General features: G+C 41.4%; 1 protein-coding gene across 2 annotated transcripts in view; it reads left to right on the top strand.

The window, feature by feature from the left end:
* NT5C2 (5'-nucleotidase, cytosolic II) overlaps positions 1–21,781 on the top strand; it is a 59,211-nt gene that overhangs the window by 10,576 nt on the left and 26,854 nt on the right. For both annotated transcript variants that reach the window (XM_058810267.1, XM_058810268.1), the window contains exons 2-3: positions 7,038–7,158; positions 17,981–18,054. In XM_058810267.1, coding sequence (XP_058666250.1) covers positions 7,058–7,158; positions 17,981–18,054 — 175 coding nt within the window. In that variant the 5' untranslated portion in view covers positions 7,038–7,057. The remainder of the gene's footprint in view (positions 1–7,037; positions 7,159–17,980; positions 18,055–21,781) is intronic.

The following is a 21,781-nucleotide window of genomic DNA, read 5'->3' as shown; positions in this document are numbered from 1 at the left end:
CCATGTGAAACCACTCTCTGGAGGTTTCTTTTGAATACTGGTTGTATCTCAGCCTCATATCCACTGAGGTATTGGGGTATAAGTTGAGGAAGGCATAATACTCAGTTTGACTGACCTGCTGTATAGCTCAGACTATTTGACTTTTCTGCATTAATTCTTGACTCTGTGAAAAAAAAAAAAGGCTGATTGGAACACCCACACACTTCATTAAGAGCCCTCTGATGATGATTTCAGAAATTTGTTTTTTCATAGCTATCTCTCCTCTCTGTTAATATTTTTGTGTTGGTTGATTAATTTAACTTCCAGTCATGAGGTCTTGTTCTGTTATTGCTAGACTGAGAACCCTCCACATTCAGGCTGCTTGCCTGTGTGCAAATGCTTCTAGACCATTTTCAAATCACCTGCAGAGCTGCTCTTTGTACACTGGCAGCCTTCCACTCCAGCCTTACTCTCTCTCACAGCTTTATTCCTTTCTCAGTGCATTCCTTTCTGAATGGGGACAGCCAGCTGAAGACAGTTTTCCAGCAGTTTGTGTCAGTGACAGAGAGAGACACAGAGTCCTGCTTGGTAGTCTTGTACACCCAAGGATCAGATTTGACCTGCAGCTGCAGCATTTCTTTGAGAGCTCATGTTTGCTAATTCTTCTCTGTGACGTAGCTCTTGTGCTTCTGGACCAAGTCTTGCATTCCTTAAGTATGATCCTTCTTTTTTTTTCTAGTGCTGGGACAGCGGGGCACACTGGAGTGGAAAAAATAGCATTACCCCTAACAAACTCTTTATGTAAAAAGCAGTAAATTGGAAATAACTAAAATGGTAGTTCTGGAAGAGATAGTGAGAAGCACGAGGTGTACAGAATGTAGAAAATACAGTTATGAGCTCACTGGAGAATGGAGCTCCTGTTTCAAGGCATTAAACTAATTTGCAGATAGATGAGGAGAATGGATGGTCTCATGGTACTCTCATGGTAAAAGGGTCAGATTTAAGGTTTGCTCCACAGAGTTGCAATGCAGATTTCATAGTTTTCCAAATTCTATTCTAACCATCCATAACATTGATGATAATTAAATAATACTTAAAATATTTTAATGAACTAGTGCTGCTTGGAATTGCTTAAAGAATAGAACTCCTTGGATAGAAATGGATGGGCACGAGAAGAAACTCCAAATTAATGTACTTCTGGGGTTTAGGACCTAATGCATTGAGGTCCTGGAGTATTGCTGGAGGTCTAGGAAATGCACAGCCACTCTGTGGGTATGGTTGTCAGTAGAAAAATTTGATTTAAAAATCCATGTAACATAAGCAGGATTTTGTTAAATATATTTTACAGTGTATCTGATACACAGACGTTACTTTAGCATCTGGTTTTAAAACAGATAAAATTCAGCCTGAAATTAGATCAAATACCATAATAAATGGGATGAGTAGAATTCTCCTTTCTTATATCTTACCTGTTCAGAAGTAGTCCATGAGTTACCATTGTCTACCAGTCAGACCATAGTCAAATGAATGTACAACTAGGAATGCTTTACCAATTTCACCAAAAGCACACTCTTGAAAAAGCAGCTTCATGATGTAAGCCCTGTGGTGGTGTCCAAGAGTAACTGCTACCCCCTTCCTGTAGGAAGAGTCAGAGCCAGTATGCTTGGAGCTAGGAGGTTTAGTGTGATCCATGGAGCAAGGGGAGTGTTATCAATCTAATGTAATCCAGTGGATCTTTGGATACCACAAGTGGCACCTGTAAGCTCACTACACATCTGTGGTTAACCTTAACAGGTTCTTAACAGCAGCTCTCTACCTCTTTAATACCCTGTAATCAGTATACAGAATTATCCTGCTTAAAGCCAACCTCAATTACCATGAGGTGAGAGTACGCTTTGAAGTGTCTCTTGGAAGTAATTTAATTTTCTCATATGAAGGATGTGTTTTGCCTGTCCTGCCATAATGAACGTGAAGCCTTGCTGTCAGATAGGCAACCACACAGAAGTGGAAGATCTTCAAGTGAAGAATTTAACTTTAGGCCCAAGGAAGGGAGGGAAAAAAGGTCAATTTTCTGATTTAGAAATTTACAAGCATCATTGCTTATCTCTCAAATCATGGACATATTAATTTTCTGAAAGCATTGCTAATTAAAAACACCTTTTGGAAACAGTTTGCCTTTGGCCATCAAGCAGAAGTGTTGGCAGTGAAAGACAAGAGTGGTTTGAATTGTTATCCCAGGGCTGTGGGGGAGAGGGAAGGAGCTATGTGAACTTACAGCTAGTGTGTAGAGCTGCAGTTCAGAATAAAATCAGAGCATCATTTGGCACCCATGCATCCGTGCAACCCCTGTGTCTTGGAGCCCATCAGAAGCCTGCTGCTCTGTGCCTTCTCAGTACAGGGTGACCTCTCTGTGTCTGCCAGTTGATGCTAAGTACTGAAATTTGAATTTGTGTAAAAGTATACTGTGCTAGGAACATGCAGTGTATCTGTGATTTATCCTGACAGCGCTAGGAACTCAGACTGACTTTTGCACAGGGACGGAGGAATTAGTGCTTCTGCATTTGCTTCCCACTTGCTCTGTGTTATAACCTTCACTGGGCCTTGCTGTCCCTAGCTGACTAAATGCATTATGTGAGTGGGAGCTGGCGAAGTGCTTTGGGATGGCAGGTGTGAGAATGGCACTCCTGGTGAGGCCAGGAGCCTGCCCAGCCCCTGCTGGCACAGTGGCACTGGGAGGTGCCATTGAGGGGGATGACACAGTCCTGGCCTCCTTTCACTGTCCCTCCCAGAGGATCAGGAGATGTGATGCTAACCTGGGTGGATTTCACCTCCTGCAGTGCTCGCTGTCCCAAGTGCCTAGCCTGATCAAGGTGCAAGCTACTTCTGCGCTCAGTGAAGGGAGTGTACTGCTCCTAGAAAGTGAGTCACTTGCTTTTCCTAACCACCCTTACATGGACAGAAGACGTCGCTTTTCCCCTCCCCTGCCCTATTCGTGAGGCTTTGTCATGACCCAGACCAGGAATTCAACATGAGTCACCAACAAACCAGCCCTATTCCTGCTCCCTTTGCTTTTTGCAGGGATTTAGGATTTTAGGGTGGTTTGCTGCTCCCTTGCTGAGACCCCCACAGAGCACTTTGAGATGGAGCAGCGCTGCAGCAGGGAGCCAGGAGCTGCTCCAGGCTTGGCAGGGGTGTCACAGACTCGTCTGTCCTCCCACAGCTCCGGCTAGACACGGAGCTGCTGAGCTCCTGAGGGCCCTGGGCGTGGTGATTTTCCCTCTGCTCGCTCTCCACCGTGTGTGGGCTGTGCTGCCAAGGTATAATGTGTGAGCAGAGGCAGATGTAGAGCACGGTGAGTCAGTGTGAGTACGCTACAACCTTGGCTCCTGCTAGGGATGCTTTTGTTTTCGGCTGTGTAAGCTCTCGGAGAATATCCTGGAAACTGTGGGATTGTCACCAGAGTTTTGTTCATCTCTCTTTTCGTGTGTGTGCCTCTGATTTGGCACTGCATCATCAAAGTGTCAAGACGAACTCAGGAAAAAAAAGAGAGGCAATCAGTGCATTTAGCATGAGCATGTCGGATATTATCAGGTGCAGAAATTTCTAACTATTGGCTGCCTGAAAAAGATTTAAAAAGTAATAGTAAAACTTGAAGGCAAATGCTTTGGAACATTTTATTTAATTTATATTTCTTTTGTTTGAAAGAATACACTATGGACAATACTTTAAATCATCTAAAATCTGACAAATGGACTTAATTCAAAATGTATGCTAAAAATCTCACGTTCTTTTGGACCAAAGCATATGTGCTGGGCAACAACTCTGTATCAAAGCTTTGCAGCTGAGATCTAAATACCTTTTCAAAAGGAATCCTGTACCATAAATGGTATCAGATGTTTAATTAAGACAGCACAAGCAAGGAGCATGTTTGCAATAAATTATGGGGATGTGTTCTGACAGGCTTTATCTATGTAAAGATTTCTATTTTTATGTGAAGCTATTTACAGATTATTGATTTCAAAAATAGATTTGTAACTAAAGAAAGATGCATCATATTTCAGTTCTTGGAGTTGAGAATCCTGCCCGGCTGTCTGCCTGCTCTCCTAGATGTTTATTCCAGGGGCTTACAAGTCTATGGAGTGATTCTGTCCTTCCTATTTTTCCTGTCTATTTGGAAGAGGGAATTTGTATTCAGGGACCAGGTCCCAGGTTTCTTACCCACGCAAGCAGGCTGTTTTTTATGCCTTTGAAGCACAGAACAATTTCAGTGAAGTCTGTGAGGCTTTTTGCATGAGTAAGACTTTGGGATGGCGAAGGTCCCTCGCAATATATTTTGTCAGTTGTCACTGTTTTGTTTCAGGGCAGCAAGCTGTTGTCACAGTGTCAGTGGAGCCTGCTAAGCTGTAAGCCTGCCTTTGAGTACGTGTAATAGAAACCTTCAGCATATTTTTTTGCTACTTAATGCTATGTGAACATTAGAAGAAATATTTTAATAAATCAAGGCAAAGCCTGATGGTAGAGGTAATATTTTTCATTAGAAGAATCTTTAGAATTTGAAAACTTGCAAGCTTGTGTACCCAAGAGCCTGTCTATTTTTTCCAGCCGTACCAGTTGGTCTAATAAAAGATACTGTCTCTGTCTACAAACCTTGTTGTGCCTGCAAACTGTGTTGATTGCATCTACAGCAAAATACTGCTGGATTATTAAAATAAGTCAGGCCTTCTTTGCTTAATTATGGAAACTCAGATTTTTGTGGCTTCCTCAAGTCTCAGCTTTTTGAATCCCAACACACATGAAATGATGCTATCTGGTTTCTCATACTGTACAGGAGGGTTTCATCACATAGGAGCTCAAACTGCTTCACTGATTCCTTATATTAGAATGGATTTTACAAAGGTAGCCTGCTAAAATCCTTCTGCCATCTGGATTTGAGGATATTTTGTAGGATGCTGTCGGTGTGTACTGTCTGGCATGGATGGCCTCTGGAAGCAGTCCTAGCCCAGTACCTGTGTCAGCATGTGATGTGCTGGTGTGGGGATGGAAGCAGAGGAAATGGGAAGAGGCTGGCAGAACACGATGTCTCTGGCGTAGTCTGTGGGTGTAAATGTTTGAATCTTGCTGTGTGTCTGGCTGGGTGAGCAGAGTGGTGTAGCCCTTCTAAACAGCAGGAAGCTTGGATTTGAACTTGTTTGGAAGATCTAGACCCAGAGCTGTCTAACAGTCCTAAGGCTAGCCATGCAAGTGTCTTTTCAGAGCTTTTTAATGTGCCTTTTAGAGGCCTTCAGTGAGTGTGTCTCTTGGACCCAAATCTAGAGCTCTAGGCTAGTAGCTTCAAAATAGACCAAGATCTGGACCATCTTGAAATGTCCATGGAGAGGCTGCTTTTCCACCCTCAGAGAGCACAAGCCCTTGCTGTGGTTTGCAGACTTGGGGTGTTCCCAGCTCACTCCCTCTGCTGCATGCCTTGGCTAGGTCTGTGACCCTTGCAGGAGCACTGCTCCTCTCCTGAGCAGCCCTGCTGTCCCTGAGCAGCCTTGCTGCAGGCAGTGCCCTCCCTTCCCAGTGAAATGGGAGCAGGTCGGTGCCCGAGGGGCGTTCACTTCTGTGTCCTGTGTGCCTTCTGTCTGCCTTTGGGCACGGCTCAAATAGATAGCTGGTAATTGCTTGTAAAGCCCTTGGTGGCTGTGGCTGGGGCTATTTTGGAAGCTGATTCTCCCTGCATGCCCTGTTGTGGAAGCTGTGGCTGGCTGGAATGGCCCATCAGCCTCTCGCTGTGGTGACCTCCTCTCCTGGGTGTGTGGCAGGGAATTCAGGGGGAGAGCTCTCAGCAGTGGCATGCAGTCTCTTGGGCTGCCTGCCAGGGCCTGGATTTGGTGACCTTTTGGATGTGGCAGAAGATGCATTTGTAAACCTTGGTTATAGTAACTGGGAGAATGCTGGAGGAGGAGGAGGAACGTATTTTTTACAGACAGGCTGTCTGCTCTCTGAGTACAGCAAGGGTTTGTACTCTCTGATGTTTATGACCAGCAGATAGTAGGTAAATATACTAAGAAGTGCTGTGACAATTGGAATTGTTGCTATTTAATAGAATTTAAAATTAAGTAATTATACGCATTTCCTTGAGGGGCATGCATGTGACACTGAGAGCACTGTGACTTCTAGCACTGGTTTGAACACTTACTCTGCTCTCTTCTTCACTGGAATCAATAAATTCCCTCCTGTAAAATGAATGCAGTCATATTTTAGAGGTGTCCAGATGTAGTTGCTATATCATTACCCATGTAGTTTGTGGGTGTTTTTGTTTCTTTTAAGAAGAGCAAACAAGCCAAGACCTGCACTCCAGCAGTTGTGTAGGTTACACCAGGCGTGCTAACAACAAAATTGGGAAAGGTGCCCCTCTTTCCTCATAGCAGGGCCCTCCTGATGAGAAGGACTGTCTGTGGTTGGGTGGTGACAGCCAGCACTTGAGAAGGGGTGCTCGTGTTTGTGAGGATCTGCTGGTGAATATTTGCATCGCTCGGGTTACAGGTTTGCAGTGCGTTCTTGCTCTGCCTGAATGTGTCTGACCTGCAGAGGACAAAGGATCATCTTTCTACTTTCCTTCCAATTGTTTCTGCTAATTTAGCATCAGTTTGAAGCTTTGTCTTTGCTTAGAGATCAAATGGCCAGGGACAAGGCTCTTTGTTTTCACTCTGTGGTAAAAGTGGCAAGGTCAGTCCCAGTGGGGCTTGTACAGTTTACACTGCTGAATTTATCTCATGTATTGAGGATTTTCTATCACCTACAGGTAATGCATATTGGTAACTCTAGCATCAAAAAATACCCCTTTTCAGCAATGAAAACAAGGTCTCTGTTTATAAAGGCATTTTTCACCACAATAGATAGGAATGTCTTTGCAGCCATATAAAACAGCCTTCCCAGCTCTCTGTTTTAACATCTCAAAGAGCAGCATCTTACTTGACCTGCATACTCAGGTCGGGCCACTCAGGAAGTCTTGCAAGGTACCTGGCAAAACAAGCTTTGAGCTTAAGCAAGTTTTTCTTTTCTATCTCTTTCAGAAATAAGTAAGCATTTGAAGATGACAACCTCATGGAGCGACCGACTGCAGAATGCAGCAGATCTCCCTGCGAACATGGATGGGCACGCTCTGAAAAAGTACCGCCGGGAAGCCTATCACCGGTAAGGCGTCCCTGGAGCTCCAAAACTGAACATAAACCCCACGTTTCTTGGGGTTTTTTGGCTTGTTAGTAAAACAGGAAGGTTGTTCTTACCTTCCTCGTAGAAGTTGGTAGAAGAGAGCTTAGAACATGGTGGAGTATTGGCCTGTAGGAGTTTGCAAAACTCTGAATTGAGATGCATGTACTAGAGTGAGTGATGATGTGCTTCTTATTGCAGTCAAAAGATTAATTAAAGTCAGATTCTGGATAGAAGCTTTCAAGTCAATAAATAATCAGTGGCAGAGGTTTTATAATAATTATTGCAGTGCACGCTGGGAGAGCAGAGCCTTAGACACTGGAATGTACAAATATGAATAAGCAAGAAATCAAATGGCATCAGAAATTGTTTGAGAATTACACCTGGTGTGATTAACTGTGTGACCACAGGAGCATGCAGGAGCACTAGGCAAGGGCCCAGCCTTTTCACTGTTAGGTGTACCTAAATCCATCAGAGTTCAAAATAAAAGGAATGTTATCACTCAGTTTATAGTTTGAGAATCAAACTGCAGGCACTAGGTTGTTTTTACAAGATCACATTGGAGGTTTGGCCGATCCAAGAATTTAGGCCACAGCTCTCAAGGTTCCAAGCATAGAGCATAAAAGTGGGATGAAGTCTGTATCCTTATCAGATGTCTGGACTGCTACAGAGTTAAAAACAACAGTATCTAGTAATTGTCAGTATTCTGTTTGTGGGAGGTGTATCTTCAAAGTTTAGCTTCGTTATTTTGAGAAGTCATACAGTGTGATGATGAGAGGATATTCAGCAGAAGGGGAAATGTATGTCTGATGTAGAAACAGAAACATTTAACCTCATGCTTAAATGCCACGTTGCATTTGTGATTCACATTGGTGGTATTTCTGGGGAAGTGTTTTGGAAGTGTTAGATATCCTTTGATTCTCCAAATGGAATCTAATTTGAGAAAAATGCCTCAGTGCATCATATGATTGGCCAGGTTGTGCAAGTTGCAGTGTCCAGGGCTAAGTGATGGATCCTGTGATGCATTTCCAAAGCTTTCCAATTTCCAGTGAATATGTTTGAGCAACATGTCCTAAGTGGTGGCATTATTTGAATCTCTCTGTCAGCTGGTCTGTCAGATATGGACAGATACAGTTACATTTAATGAATGTAACTATATATAGCATGTAAGAAGAGAGAGATTTTATACCATTCCCTGTCAAAAAATCTTCACCTTGTTGCAGTCATTGACAGGTTTACCTTTGTGTCATAAATTTATTTAAAACTTCAGCTGTGTTACTCCTGAGTCAGATTGATGGAAGTCAAGTCAGAGTCATACCTATATTTTTTCCTAAGTATTTCCTTAACATTTTTTATGTTTAAATGCTGACAGTTTGCTTAATGTTGTACAGGATCCAAAGGAAGCTGTGCTTGTCTTTAAGAGTTCATACATTCAAGTCCTCATCATGTTTACCCTTACTTGTGTAAGAAATCCTTACTTTCAGAAAGAATTTCCTTATGGAAGATGGGAGTGCAGTCACATAAAGGAGGGCTTCCCACTAGGAGCTGGGATCTGGTGGCCCAAAATTAGTCTGTGGTAAAGTTTAGGTACGTGTTTTAGAAATGTCTTAGGCAAAACATACTGAGCAGAAATGCTGCTAGCATCTCAGATTTTTATGGGAAGCACAACATTGGAAATACTAGGGAAGCACAATATTAAGGAGAGGCACGTTTTTGTTTTGGAATTGCTATCCTCTTTCAAAGGGAGAGAGAGGGAGGGAATGGGAGAGAATGAGAGAACCTGATGCCAAGACTGCAGTATAAATCTGTGCTATTAATGGCTTTGGTATACCAGTTTCATGGGAGTTATTTTGATAATCCAGTATTGTGAGAATCTGAAACAACTTCATTCCAGAGGCAGTGTTGTCAGATTTCTATTTCTGGTACTTTTCATGGCCGTAGTGTTAACAGATGTGATGTTACTTTAAAAAGTGCAAACTTGACATGATAAAGTATGACTGAAGTTATTTCCCCTTGGTGTTTGATATTATATTTTTTAGTGTTTTATTAATGCTTTATATGCAGAATACATGTGCTGGTCACAGCCAGGAGTTGTAGGATGTGAATTTGTTTCACTAAGGTCCAGGTATGCTCTGACTCTCTTCTGCTTCTTTGCTGAAGCACTGTAAATTTTATGAAAAAGAGAAATAGAAAATACATGGTGTCATTGTCGAGATTATTTTCTCTTTCTTCTTTTTTTTTTCTGTCTCTTTTTTTTTCCCTTACTCCAGCAGCTAAAGGAAGAATTCTTGAAAACATAAATCTAAAGTGACTTAGAAACAAAACCAATAAGAACATTGCATTTTAACCTATTATGTTTTTCTTACCTTAAAGCTGGTCAAAGTTATTTTATAGGCCCAGTCTGAAAGGCTGGAGCAGCTTGGCTGCTACACCACATTTACAGATGAGAATAAGTGGGACTAGCTTTTGTTACTGTGTTGAAAGCCTAGTTGAGCTCAAATTCAGCAGATTTTCTAAATGCTGCTAGGAATTCTTATTGTTCTGAAGTGTGAAATTTAAAAAACTTGTTTCACTGTTTGTTTGCTTCATGCTTACTTAAATCCTGGTGGAGATACCTAGGCCAATCATTCTTGTTCCCATGAAGTACACCAGATTTGATATGCTTGAATTGTAAATGAATTCAGACAAAATAAGGGGAAAAGCTTCCAAAAGCAAAATAGTTTACCTTTAAAAATAAATATAATGTTCTTGTGACCATTAAACCTTTAAAAAACTTTTAAAAAATTACCTCTGAAGATACCACTCTAATAGTTATAGTTTACAGTGTTCATTCTTACTTGGAATTTGTTTTTTCAGGTGCTGCACTTCTAATTGTATCATAATTGATGGATGTTCAACATATAATAATTGTTGGCAGAAGTCCCAGTTGAGACTGGTTTAACTGGTGTAGTGCATACTGACTCAGAGTATAATGACTATATCGTAATCATATCTGAATGCCATGGGCAAGAATGTTCAGAATCAAATTTTTATAGCTATAGAATCAGAAGAATCTGTTGGGGAGGAGAAGTGGTGGGGTTTTATCTTCAGGGAATTTCTGCCAACTTTGATGAAAGCTCTTGGTTGGCTGGTGTTGCTGTCAGACCTTGTTACACAACACTGCTGGCGCCTGTCGGAGGTGAGGTCTGAGGATGAATTAATATGCAAGCTGCATGTTACTCATTCTCTAGCAGAGGTCACTGGTAAGAGGATACTGCATTACTGTGCTATTGGCAACACAGATTTTAATTCAGAAATAAAATGGATGTGCAGTTCTTGGGAGGCTTTTCCCTGGTGTTTGTGGTGGTGAGGCCGCCTCCCTCGTGTGCTGCTTGTTGACTTTTCCGGGTAGAGGATAATCTCCAGATCACTTTTCTGGAGGAGCACTGTCATTTAATGGGATTGTAATTAGGCAAGAACTAGGTTGACTCTGAGCCACCAAATTGCCCTAGTGTCTATTTTTTAACTTGGAGTGAGCACTTCTAGGCACCCTCTGGATTATCTCACATAGCTCTTTAGGGTTTAAATAGCAACCCCATCTAGTTAAAGCAAATAATGGAAAAAGTTGGTGTTCCATCCACTCTTGTTACTGACAGTTACCAAGATCCAGGAAACAGGTATTTGCACTTATATTTATTTATCTGTGGTTTTGGCTTAACAGAGCAGTAAGGCTGAAATGGCATTTTTGTTAAACATACTGGCTTTGGGATGCTTCTACCATTTTGCACCAGAATAATTTGAGACTTCTCATCCTGAATGTGGGGTTTCTGTCGTTGTTTTAACTGTTGGGGTTTTTTCTTGCTCTCTTGTTTACTGGCTAGTGCAGGGTGTGTGGCAACATGATTCCTAATCCTAATTCTCCTGCTGACTGCTGATAGAGTATTAAGTAAGTTGCTTCATAGTTTTGTACTTCAGTTTGCTTTCAGAGCACCTTATGGTGGTGATATAAGTGATTTTAGCTGTTACTATACACTGAGATTCTGGATTTAAAACTAGTATATGCTTTTATAATGACAAAGCAAAAGGATTGCCAATTGGTTGTTTTGATTTCATGGATTAAAGATGTACTTTAGCTTGTTTAAATTTGTAGACTCTGGGCTATTCACTGCTAATTTTGTTTCTTTACTTAATTGTTACTGGATCATCAGTGATTGCAAACAGGTGGAAATGTTGTATAAACAAGGCTGTGAGACTTGAAACTGTCTATCTGTTTAGGTGAGTTATATTTAAAGTCCCTTCAAAATGATCAGTTCACTGAGGTGGAAAACCAGAACAAATCTTTAGCAGTCTGAAAGTGCTCTTTGCATGGAACACAACTGGACAGGCCATGTGTGGTGTTCCCATGTGCTGGGCAGCTCTGGAGGCTCTGCTGGCCATGGTCTGTCCTGGTGTCCCCTGGGACCTGTGTGGTGGCATCTGTGTGACAGAGGGCAGCCTGTGGCTCTCTCTGCTTTGTTTAGTGCTTTAGACCCTGGAGGAGGGAGGGGGACTGTGTCCAGTCCATAGAATGGGTGAGTTTACAAAAAAGCACACCACTTGCCAAATTAATAATGAAGAAATTACATTTTAAATGTCCCATGATCCTTAGCTTTAATAGTTTCAGGGAGCAGACAAGTGTTATTTTGGGATGGAATCCATATGTGAGCTTCTTGGCACTTTGCTGTTGCCTGGGAAGAAAACCCAAACAATGAAAACAGAAATGGCCAAGGCTCTCTCTTTGCATCTGATTGCTGCAGAATCAGAGGGAAGTGCTCATGGCTGTGTTTCTGGATACAGCCTCATCAGGCTTTGAATCCAGTCATTACTGGGTTTTCCAGTTTAATGTCACTATAACTGTGCAAGGACAGTTAGACTTGTGAAGTTTTGGGACATTAGAAATGTTATTAGAAGTGGCCAGGAAAATTTTATGCCCTTCTTTTGTTTCCCCTGTCTGATGCTATTTCATCCCCTAAAGTTATCTCAAGCCCAAATACTATCTCTAAATACAATTACAAATATTCAGAATGTTCATCTTTGGTTGAAGAAGGAATAAAATAGAATTAAAAAATAAAACCAAAATGGTATGATAAAAAATAGTATATGGAATTACTAAAGAGGCAGGACTTAGCAAAGAACAATTTCATTGGTTTAAAAAATTTAAAGCAATTTATTTCTTCTCTAAGGCACCTACCAAAACATGCAGCACCCAAAGATGAGACATTTGGGTGATATGGTAGTGTCATCTTAAGATTGCTCACATGCTTTGTACCAGGTAAATAAGGTCAGTGGGGAACTTTGCTGCTGCTGGTGGAAGTCACCTGAGACCAGAACTACAATGTCATGCAGTGACACAAATCCCCAAGCAGATCACATCTGGGACTGGCTGGTCATACTGAGAACACTGAGTTGTCATAACAGTAGAGAGATGTTTATTTCATTATTCACCTTTTTAAAGAGGCCACAGGGACCTTGGGCGTGGGAGACTGTTAAAAGCTAATCCATTTAGTTGCCATTATTTCTTTTTAAATCTTCTAGCTTATTAAAAAATGGAAGTTGTCCATAAAGCAAAGATTAACCAAAGTTCCTAAACCCTGAGTAAGAGGGAATCTGAGCCTTCTGGCCAGTTAGTCCCTGTTTTGTGGCTGGCTCAAGCCCAACTGTCTACCACAGGCTCTTTTAAACACACATGTAGGTCATGCTTAGCCAGCTCCCACTGTATTTGCTGTTCCACTCAGCAGTGTTGCAATTTTCTTTGTATTTATTTAATTTCCAGTGAAACACACTGCCCAGAAAAATGCTAATTGCTGCAAGGTATTTCTAGACACATTTGGAAAATTATTATGAAGTGCTCTGTTCCAGAAACCTTGCCTCACATTGTTCATTTTAATTTCTTTGCTATGAGGAATTGTGAGCCATGTGCCAAGTTCCTCCTTAATTGTAAAGTTCTGCATTTTGTTTATTTTGCTGGTCAAACTACAAGACTGTTATGCACGCAAATTTCATTCAGGGCATGCAATTCTTTAGAGGTTTTGCACAAATAAAATATAAACATTTCTCCTTCTCTGTGTTTGCTCCTCTCCAGTATTACTTGAGAAGAGTTGGGATTTAGGTTCCTGCTTCAGAGTTGATTGACAAGAACAGTAACAAAACCAAGACCAGTACTTCTGTAAAGTTATAAAGGACTGTGAATTGCAGAGTTGTGGCTATCAGGGCTGTGTGGCTTCCCTGCTGCATGCTCAGCAGTTCCTTCTTCCTTCAATACAACACATTTTTCTCTTACCCAGCACAATCCGCAGAGCTCAAAAAGAAAATAAATACTGTAGTCATTGAGAGCCTTCTGCTGTGGCCCAGCTGCAGGGTTTAATCTTTGAGGAAGGACTCATTAGGGAGGAAACATGCTTTGAGGTTTCCCTAAAACAGCTCCTCGGGTCTGATTTTCCAGAGGTGGGATCTGTGCCAGGCTCAGCCACCCCAAGTCCAGGCGCTGCTCCCCAGTCCCAGCTGTGCTCAGAGAGCCCCTGGAGCTGGGATGTGCTCCCTGGAACCACATCCTGAGCCTTCCCCACATGCTCCACACCTTGTGTCACCCCAGCCACACTGACAGGGAGCCCAGAATGCAGGATATTCCTCAGAGCAGGGATATTCCTCAGAGCAGAAATGGAAAGCTTGTGTTTTCATCAGGAGGAAAAGATGCAGGCAAGGGAAGGGCAGTGTCCTGTTTCAGGAGATGCTCTGGGTGCATACAGGTGTGCAGCTGGGTTTAGGCAATACTCACCTCTGCCTCAGCACAGGGAATGCAGAGGCTGTTCTCATGCTGTGCCTGCAGTTTGTTTTGTCTTACTGCCCAGTGCTGTGAAGTTTTTAGAACAGCTTAAATTTTAACTTCAGCGCTTCCAGTTGAAGTTACTATTTTCTAAATGGAAAAAAACAAATTCAGGGGAGGGGAGTGTGATTTCTCCTGATTCTGGCAAGTGGAGAAATTATTCTACATCAAAACTTCCTTGCCTGAAAGTGTTAGATCATTTTAGTTGCCCTCTTATTCTGACATTATTTCTGCTGTTTGTAATCTGGAATCTTCTTTGATTTTTCTTCATGTGGATGAGTTGCAAAAAACTTGTTATTTCATCCTTTCCTTTCATGACCAGAGGATCTTTTCCCTCAGGTGGTTGAGGTTCTTAGGGCCCTCAGGTTGCTGTTGCTTTATAGTCATCAAAAGCAACTCTTGTAATTTCTCTATAGCATTTGTTCTGGGGAGATGTTACCTTTTTGTAGCCAGCAGACACAATGTCAGCTTGAATGGGGCTTGGAGAAACCTGACCTGGTGGAAGGTGGCCCATGGCAGGGGTTGGAATGGGATGATCTTGAAGGTCCCTTCTGACCCCAGACCATTCTGTGATCCCATGATTTGATCAGTATTCTTGTAGCCAGGCTGAGTCTACCTTCAATTAGAATTTAAGAACAGCTTTGGAATGGGCTAAGTCTGCGGCTTCTGAGAAGCACCTGGCTCTTCCCAGAAACTGTGCTAGAGATTTAATCTCAGCTTTTAATTTTAGTTTCTAGGGCACTGCAGATATTTACTACTTGGAGTAAAACCCCGAATTAAGCCGGTCAGTTTCTGGGAGTAAATATTTGTAAATAGCTTCTCACTCCCTTGTGCCTAGGAGAGTGCTGTTCATGGGAGATTTCTTTATCAGGATTTAAAACTGAGGTCCTGAGTGCTTACAAAATAAACCAACATCTATCTTGGCCTTCACAAGAGAAGTAAAAATGGTCTCTTTTTATTTTTTTTTACCACTGTTTAGTCTGCATTTAATCTGCAAAGGCATATGCAAGTTTAAATTGATTAAAGCATTCTCATTTCCTGTCCTGAACATGTTGTGTAATAATCTTCTTTAGCTTTTTTTAATATTTGCTCTGTCTCACTCCAGCACTGGTGGGTGAAGTAATTACCACATCAGATCTGTTGGTAGCATGCCTTGAAATGTGCCAGGCTGGGGTGTGATTAGACCCTGCCAGTGCAGCTTATAGGTCAGAGGCAATAAGTGCAAATTGGTGGAGAAAGAGGCATCTTCACCAGCTGTTACCAAAGGGTGCTGCTATGGTAATTTTCCTACAGACTTATTTTGGAACAAAAATATACTAGTGGGTGCTGTTTGTTTTGTTACTCAGAAAACTTTTCCAGATCTTCAGTCTCAAGGTATGCTGGTTTTGGGTTCCGTTTCTAAATACTACAAAAGCAAGGGATGACATCTGTCAGAGGTTTGGTGATCTTTCCATGGTTTTTGGTCAGTTTGGTGTCGTCATCATCTAAACACAGGCAGGCTGGACTGGAACAGATCTCTTGGGTCACAGCTCCCTTGTTTGTGCCTTTCACAGGCACTGTCATATTACCCTTTTTGTGAGTGCATTCAGCTGTGTCTTAGTACTGGTGGTTTTTGTCCTCATTTGGGAAACTTACCAAATGCTGCAATTCTGAAATTATCTTGTAATCTTCTTTGAATTTCCCTTCTTGCTTCTGTCCTGTAAAGACAGTCAGAAAACTGTGCTGCAGGGATTAAATCTAAAGGCCACAGCAGAACTGGACTCTGCAGGTTAGACAAAAAATGTTGCTGGTGTCTCCTGGAGGTATGTTATTCCTTCTTAAAGCTCTGCATTCTCAGGAACAAGCTGCACAAACATGAGATCAGAAATTATGCTTGAATTAGCTAATAAATAATGTTTCCTGACAGCAGCAGCAGCAGCACCACCACCATGTAATCATATGCATTATACAAAGTATCAGACTGTATTTAGTACTAAACAGTGCTTCTCCTTGGTCTCTTGTAAATCAGAGCTGTCTCGATGTTAAAAGACAAACAGGGATTCAGATTGCAGATTCAGATAATTTGCTCCACCTACTCAAAAGCCAGCTATTTCAGGAGAGAATTTTAGTGACTTAGGAGCCCATCTCATATTTCCAAAAGGCATTTCTTTGCCGGTTTCCAGTGTTCATCCTATCACTTTGTCTTCTTTAGGTAACACATAAATCTATTAGAAAAGAGCGTCATCTATAACCTCCAAGGCCCCTTAGTGACAAGCCCCATTGTCAAAGGCAGGCACTTTGCCAGGAAACAGTGACTCCCAGAGAGAGTGTGCAAGGTTAGAGGGAAAGTACACTATTGCCAGAGAAACTGTATTCCAAGTGGATTTGTGTGGAACAACAACAATATCCAGTGACTGGTTAAATTAGCCACAGATGTGTTTTCTAAAACACTGTCCAAGAAGATATACAGTACTTTAAGGCTCGGTTCAGGCATAATGATCTTCTGAAGTCAAATCAGATCCAAGCAAAATTGCATGGGTACCGGGGAAGCTTTAAAGGAGTTCTGTAATATGATTCAGACAAGTAGCTGAATCAGGCTGCTGCGAGCTGAGCAAGGAGCACATCGGTGGGAGATGAGGTAAGAGCACCGGGCTGCGCGATCGCTGCGAAACGCGGGCTGGGGCGGATTGACAGGGCTGCTAATGCTGCCACCTGCCCCGAGCAGAACCTCCTGGGGCTCCCCCAGCTCCCCCATCTTTCCCGGCTTCCCGAACACGCAAGGGCTCCGCACTTGCCGTCTCCTTTGTGTCTCGCTGTCCTGCCGTCCCGGCAGCGCTGCCGATGCCGCTGCTCAGAGGATAATCACTGCACTGAGGGCAGTGCACTTAGTAAATATTTGGAGAATTTTCACATGCTGAAATCAGAGTACAAGCAAGGCTCTGGGACTTTTCTCCTACGGGAGAATTTTGTCTTGGCATCACAGCTGGAGCGGCGCAGGGATTTCGGTCTGAGATGGGTGTTGAAACGCTCAGCTTCCCTCCCACAGATGAGTTCTGACTCTCATTTTTGAAGTTCAGATAAGGCAGAGGAAAGAAGTCCTGTTGAATTACAGATCTGCTTTATGCTTTAAAGTTGTGGGGAAACATAAGCAGCTTAGTTACTGTCGTCGTCGGAACATGAAGCAAGAAAAGCTTTTGTTGTATTCTCTGACCTATTTCTTTACCCTGTTACTTATTTGAACTAAATTGGATATAATGTATTAATGCTGTCATCTAAAAGGGTCTGGCAGCATTCAGCTCAGCCTAGAGTCTCTTTGTAATAAGTATTAATGGTAAAAGTCAAATTTACAAAATAGCAGTTGGCAAGTTTCAGAGGAGTTATAAATAAAAATTTTTCACAATAGAAATGGCATATCTTGTGTATGAAATTTTTTCTCAATTACTCTTTTTCAGAGCTTTATTACATGTTTTTAATGGTATTGGTGAAAATGTGAAAATGGATCTGTTTAGGTTTGCTTTGAATTTCCAGATATAGTTTCAAATAGGAGGCGAATGCTGTGAATTTATTCACAGAAATTATTTTCTTTTCCTTCTTATCTCTTACTAATAATTCGTTTTAATCAAGCAAATTATATTGCTTTGAATCTACTGCTTCCAGTTTCATATCCTTTGATGTCTGCATTCTGCTTCAGGAGATTTTGCACTTGTATTCTTAGGAATGTTTGCAGGTCACATGGAAGGCCGCGTGTGTGTGTGCATGCATGCGTGTCTTTGGACAGCATACCAATAATTAGAATAATTCTGCAAAGTCATGGCTTTGCTTCAGGAGAACTCGCAAAATCTGAGACTTGACTCTGTTTTCAGGTATATTTGCTGATTTTGACCTATGCAAGCCCGACACCCTGACAGTGGCAGAATGTGTTTGTTCTAAAACGTGAGTATTTTGAAAATGCTCGTACCTCTGGTGATATTTCTTCTCTCTTTTCAGGGTCTTTGTAAACAGAAGCTTAGCCATGGAGAAGATAAAGTGCTTTGGTTTTGATATGGACTATACACTTGCTGGTGAGTATCTTCTTAAGTTTTTTGAACACTGACTTAGTTTGAGATATTGCTTCTTGCTGAGCAAAAACCAGCAAAAAGCTGATTGGGCTACTCCAGTTAATAGGTGCTTCTTCTGTTAGTAAATGTATATTTCACTATTCCTTGCACTTTCATTTTAGGTGTTTCCCTTAAATTTGTTATCTGCAAGCTATATTTGGTCACAAGCCATGTTGCTGTGGTACAGTTTCAAGTGATTATAGGTGTTGAGAAAACGAAAGCTTAATGAGTCTGCTCCCTTAGATTCCACTGTATTTTGACAATGCCCCTTGTGCATGCTTGGCTTTGAATAACAAGGTGATTTCTTTCATCCTTGGTGCATATAGCAGGCTACACCTTTGGCCAGCAGGTTCTCCTCGTCCTGGGAGAGTGATTTTTGAATAGGTTTTCCTCTTCCCCCTTCCTGGTTTAGCCACATCAGTGACTGATTTTGAGAAGAGGCATGGCAGGGGCAGTGCCTTGTGTCAGCTGAACAAGTTAATTCGTAAAGCTTTGCCCATTCTTTGTGACAGAAAAGCTTTTGGACGTTGCATAAGATCTTTTGGTTTCATAAAATTGCTTGCATGACTTCTCCATCTTTCAACAGGCAAGTTCCCTGAGACTTTTGATGAGAGGAAATAAAGCTACCATTTTCTTCATGGTCAGACTTTCATGTTATGTATTTTAAGGAAGGAAGAGATAAAAAGTTCACTTCCATTTTCCTGGGTTATAGTATCACACAGGCTGTAACTGAGGATGTCATGTACCATCCTGCCTTATTTCTCGTTACTACTTCCAAGGTTATGGATAAAAAGCCCCTATCACCACTAATATTTCAGTTTAGAGTTGTTGTGTATATGAACTGAGAAAATGTGAGGTAGAGTGTCAGGGTCACCTAATAATAGGTTAATGCAGTATGTCAGCTATGGTCATCTGGTTACTGTGTACTGAGCAGGAATGAGAGATGAGTAATGAGGCTGGGACAGTGTGGGGGTCAGAGCTGGGGTCAGAGGCTAAGTGAAGGGCAGGAAGGTTTCTGTAGGCTCATGGTTCAGCTGCAAGGAGCAGTTTTGGAGACTGTGGCAGGTAATTGCAGTTTATATTTAGATCAGTTCCTTGTGTTCTTTTATCTACAAGGAAGCAGTTACATATAAAAAGTTTGGTTGTTACCCATCTAATTTATACATCTGTTTAAAGTTCTTGACATTTTTTAAGTCATGAAGTGTATTGTTAATCTGTGCTGGATATGACTGCAGGCACGTGCTTTCTGTTTGTGTTTCCCAGCTGTGACAGCTTGTGGCAGTGCTTTTAAGGGGTGCATGAAAAACAGTTGTTGAAGAATAAATGCTTTAAAAAAAAAGAAAATAAAAGTTGTGGGTTTCACTTCAGTAACAGCAAAACAACTTCTGTGCCTTTTGCAAAGGAAGTGGTGGCACTTCCCAAGGACCCAGGTGATCCCAGTGGGGCTGGTGTGGAGCATGAAGTTTATTGCTAATTTCCATCCTGACAGAAGGACAGCTTCAGCACTGTCCTCATTTACCTGACTGTTCATTTTACTCAAATGTTCATTGTTCCTGTAAACACATAGCAAATGTGTTGTTATCCACAAAATGATGCTTGATTTAATGAAAGGAAAAAATGTGAATGTTCCAAGCATCCTAAAGCAGTACCAGGGACATAAAAACCTGGGGCTTTGAGGCTGGAAGATCACAGTGCTCCAGCTGAGCAGGCAAAGTCAGTTCATTTGGGGGAGTTGAGAGACAGGGTGTGAGGCAGAAAAATAAATGGGATGTGGTCTGAGCAGAAAACTGGAAATCTGGCCCCCTCTGGGGTAAGCTGCTATCCTGTGACTTCTTCCATGGTACAACAGAGATAATAGTTGCAGATCATTTCACTAGGAGTTGTGAGAATGTAATTAGGTTGGAGAGCCTTTTGCAGATGAAAAACATTATGACTGGTAAGTACTATTTCCCTTTTTTCCACTCAAACTGGAAATTAACCTTTGAAATTACCTGTTTGTTTTCTTATGTCTCAGAGTCATCCTTTCCTCTCCATGTGGGCTTTTGTTATCTGACCATTATTAGCTACTTATAGCTTGCATACAAGAAAAAATACTTATCCACTGCAGGGCCTTTAAAGAGTGCAGTGTTAGAATATGATTACAATTATAATAAATTAATTGGAAGTTATAATGAAGAAGTCGAACAAGGGAAGTATTACAGTAATGTGCTATAGTTAGTGCATTCGTGAGACTGTTGTGTTTTCTGATTGGTCACATTATCCTTTACGCCCTCATCGCATGGACGTGCTACTTCTCTTGATTAAAAAAAGAAAAAAAAAGAAAAAAGCCAGTTTATGTGTAATTTAACATCTGGAAATGGTATCTGCATACCAGATGGCTCATGCTGAGCAGAAGCCTTTTGGAGACCATTCAAAACACGTAAATAGGCCAAAGAAAAGAACACAAGCATCTCCAGTGTCATTAGCTCCTCATCTCGTTTTCTGCGTTTGTACTTTCAGACATTGCTAGGTTACTTTTCTATAAAGTTTTTTGAAATATCTGACCACAATCTTCCTATTCAACAACTTAAGGCAGGCAGGGTCATTGACCCTGTCAAAATCTGTATGTGACATCCCCTTCTGTTGTGTACTTTCACATCAGAAATAGACTGATGACAGTCATATGTTTGCCATCTCAGAATGATTATTTTGATACACACTGAATTACCTGTCTTGTAAAGAAGTACTCCTGTCTTGTCTCTTTCTTCTTCCCAAATCAATGACCACTGGTAGCACCAGAAGTCTTCCTTAGGAGGTGGTTCTGTACCAGGAAACTCAGAATCATTTCATGTATATTGAACTTTAGAAGCTTGAGACAGTTTTATTCCTGTACCTTATGAATTTAAGGACACAGATCTACTTACAATAACCATCTTTTCTGTCTAGAATAATCTAATTTTGGTAGGGACATGGCATTTGCATTTTGAAGTGTGTAGTAACAGCTCCATGCACACACTGCAGCGATCGTGTTCTAATACCAGCATGTCTGAGAATGTCAGCTTGCCAGCTGAGAGCAGTTTTAGTATCATCATGTTACATTGCACATAAAGTACAATTTCATGTGTTAATTTATAGAGTAGTACTTCTTAGAAGTATTAAATTAAAGAACATTTAACTCAGAATTTAAAAGAATTCAAGGCTACCTGATACAGCATTTCCACAGTGATTTTGTTTGCTTTCAAGCCAAAATTAGGTTAAACTTCAAATTTTTGTAAATAACTCCTCTTTTCCCCAATTGTGCTTGTCTCTTTCCTTGCACAGGGTTGAGAAATACTGTTAATGGTTGGGTTGGGCAAACAAAGTCTTTTTGTGTAGAAGAGCCCAAAGGTTTTAGCTTTTTTGTCTGAGAAATGATGGACCTTGAATAGCTGAATTTGTAATCGCAGTGATTACATCTAGAATTAATTTTGACTGCTGGGAAAATAAAATGAAAGCAAATTTAAATAACTCTCACAGGTTTTAGATTTCTTGTTTTCCCATAAAGGATTGTTGTTGTATTCTCATGGAGTGAATAAGATCTCTTATGTGTTTGGAAACTCCCAAATGTCCCTAGGTTAATGTTCTAGATACAGCAATACTAGAGGCTCAGAAATCTGTGTTATGTATGGAACTGGCTGTCCTCTTCCTATTCAGTCTGTTTGGGAGTCACATT

Source organism: Ammospiza caudacuta, chromosome 9 (assembly GCF_027887145.1).
Source record: "Ammospiza caudacuta isolate bAmmCau1 chromosome 9, bAmmCau1.pri, whole genome shotgun sequence".
Classification (NCBI taxonomy): domain Eukaryota; kingdom Metazoa; phylum Chordata; class Aves; order Passeriformes; family Passerellidae; genus Ammospiza; species Ammospiza caudacuta.
The sequence above is the reverse complement of the archived record's forward strand: the minus strand, read 5'-3'. Positions and strand labels throughout refer to the sequence as shown.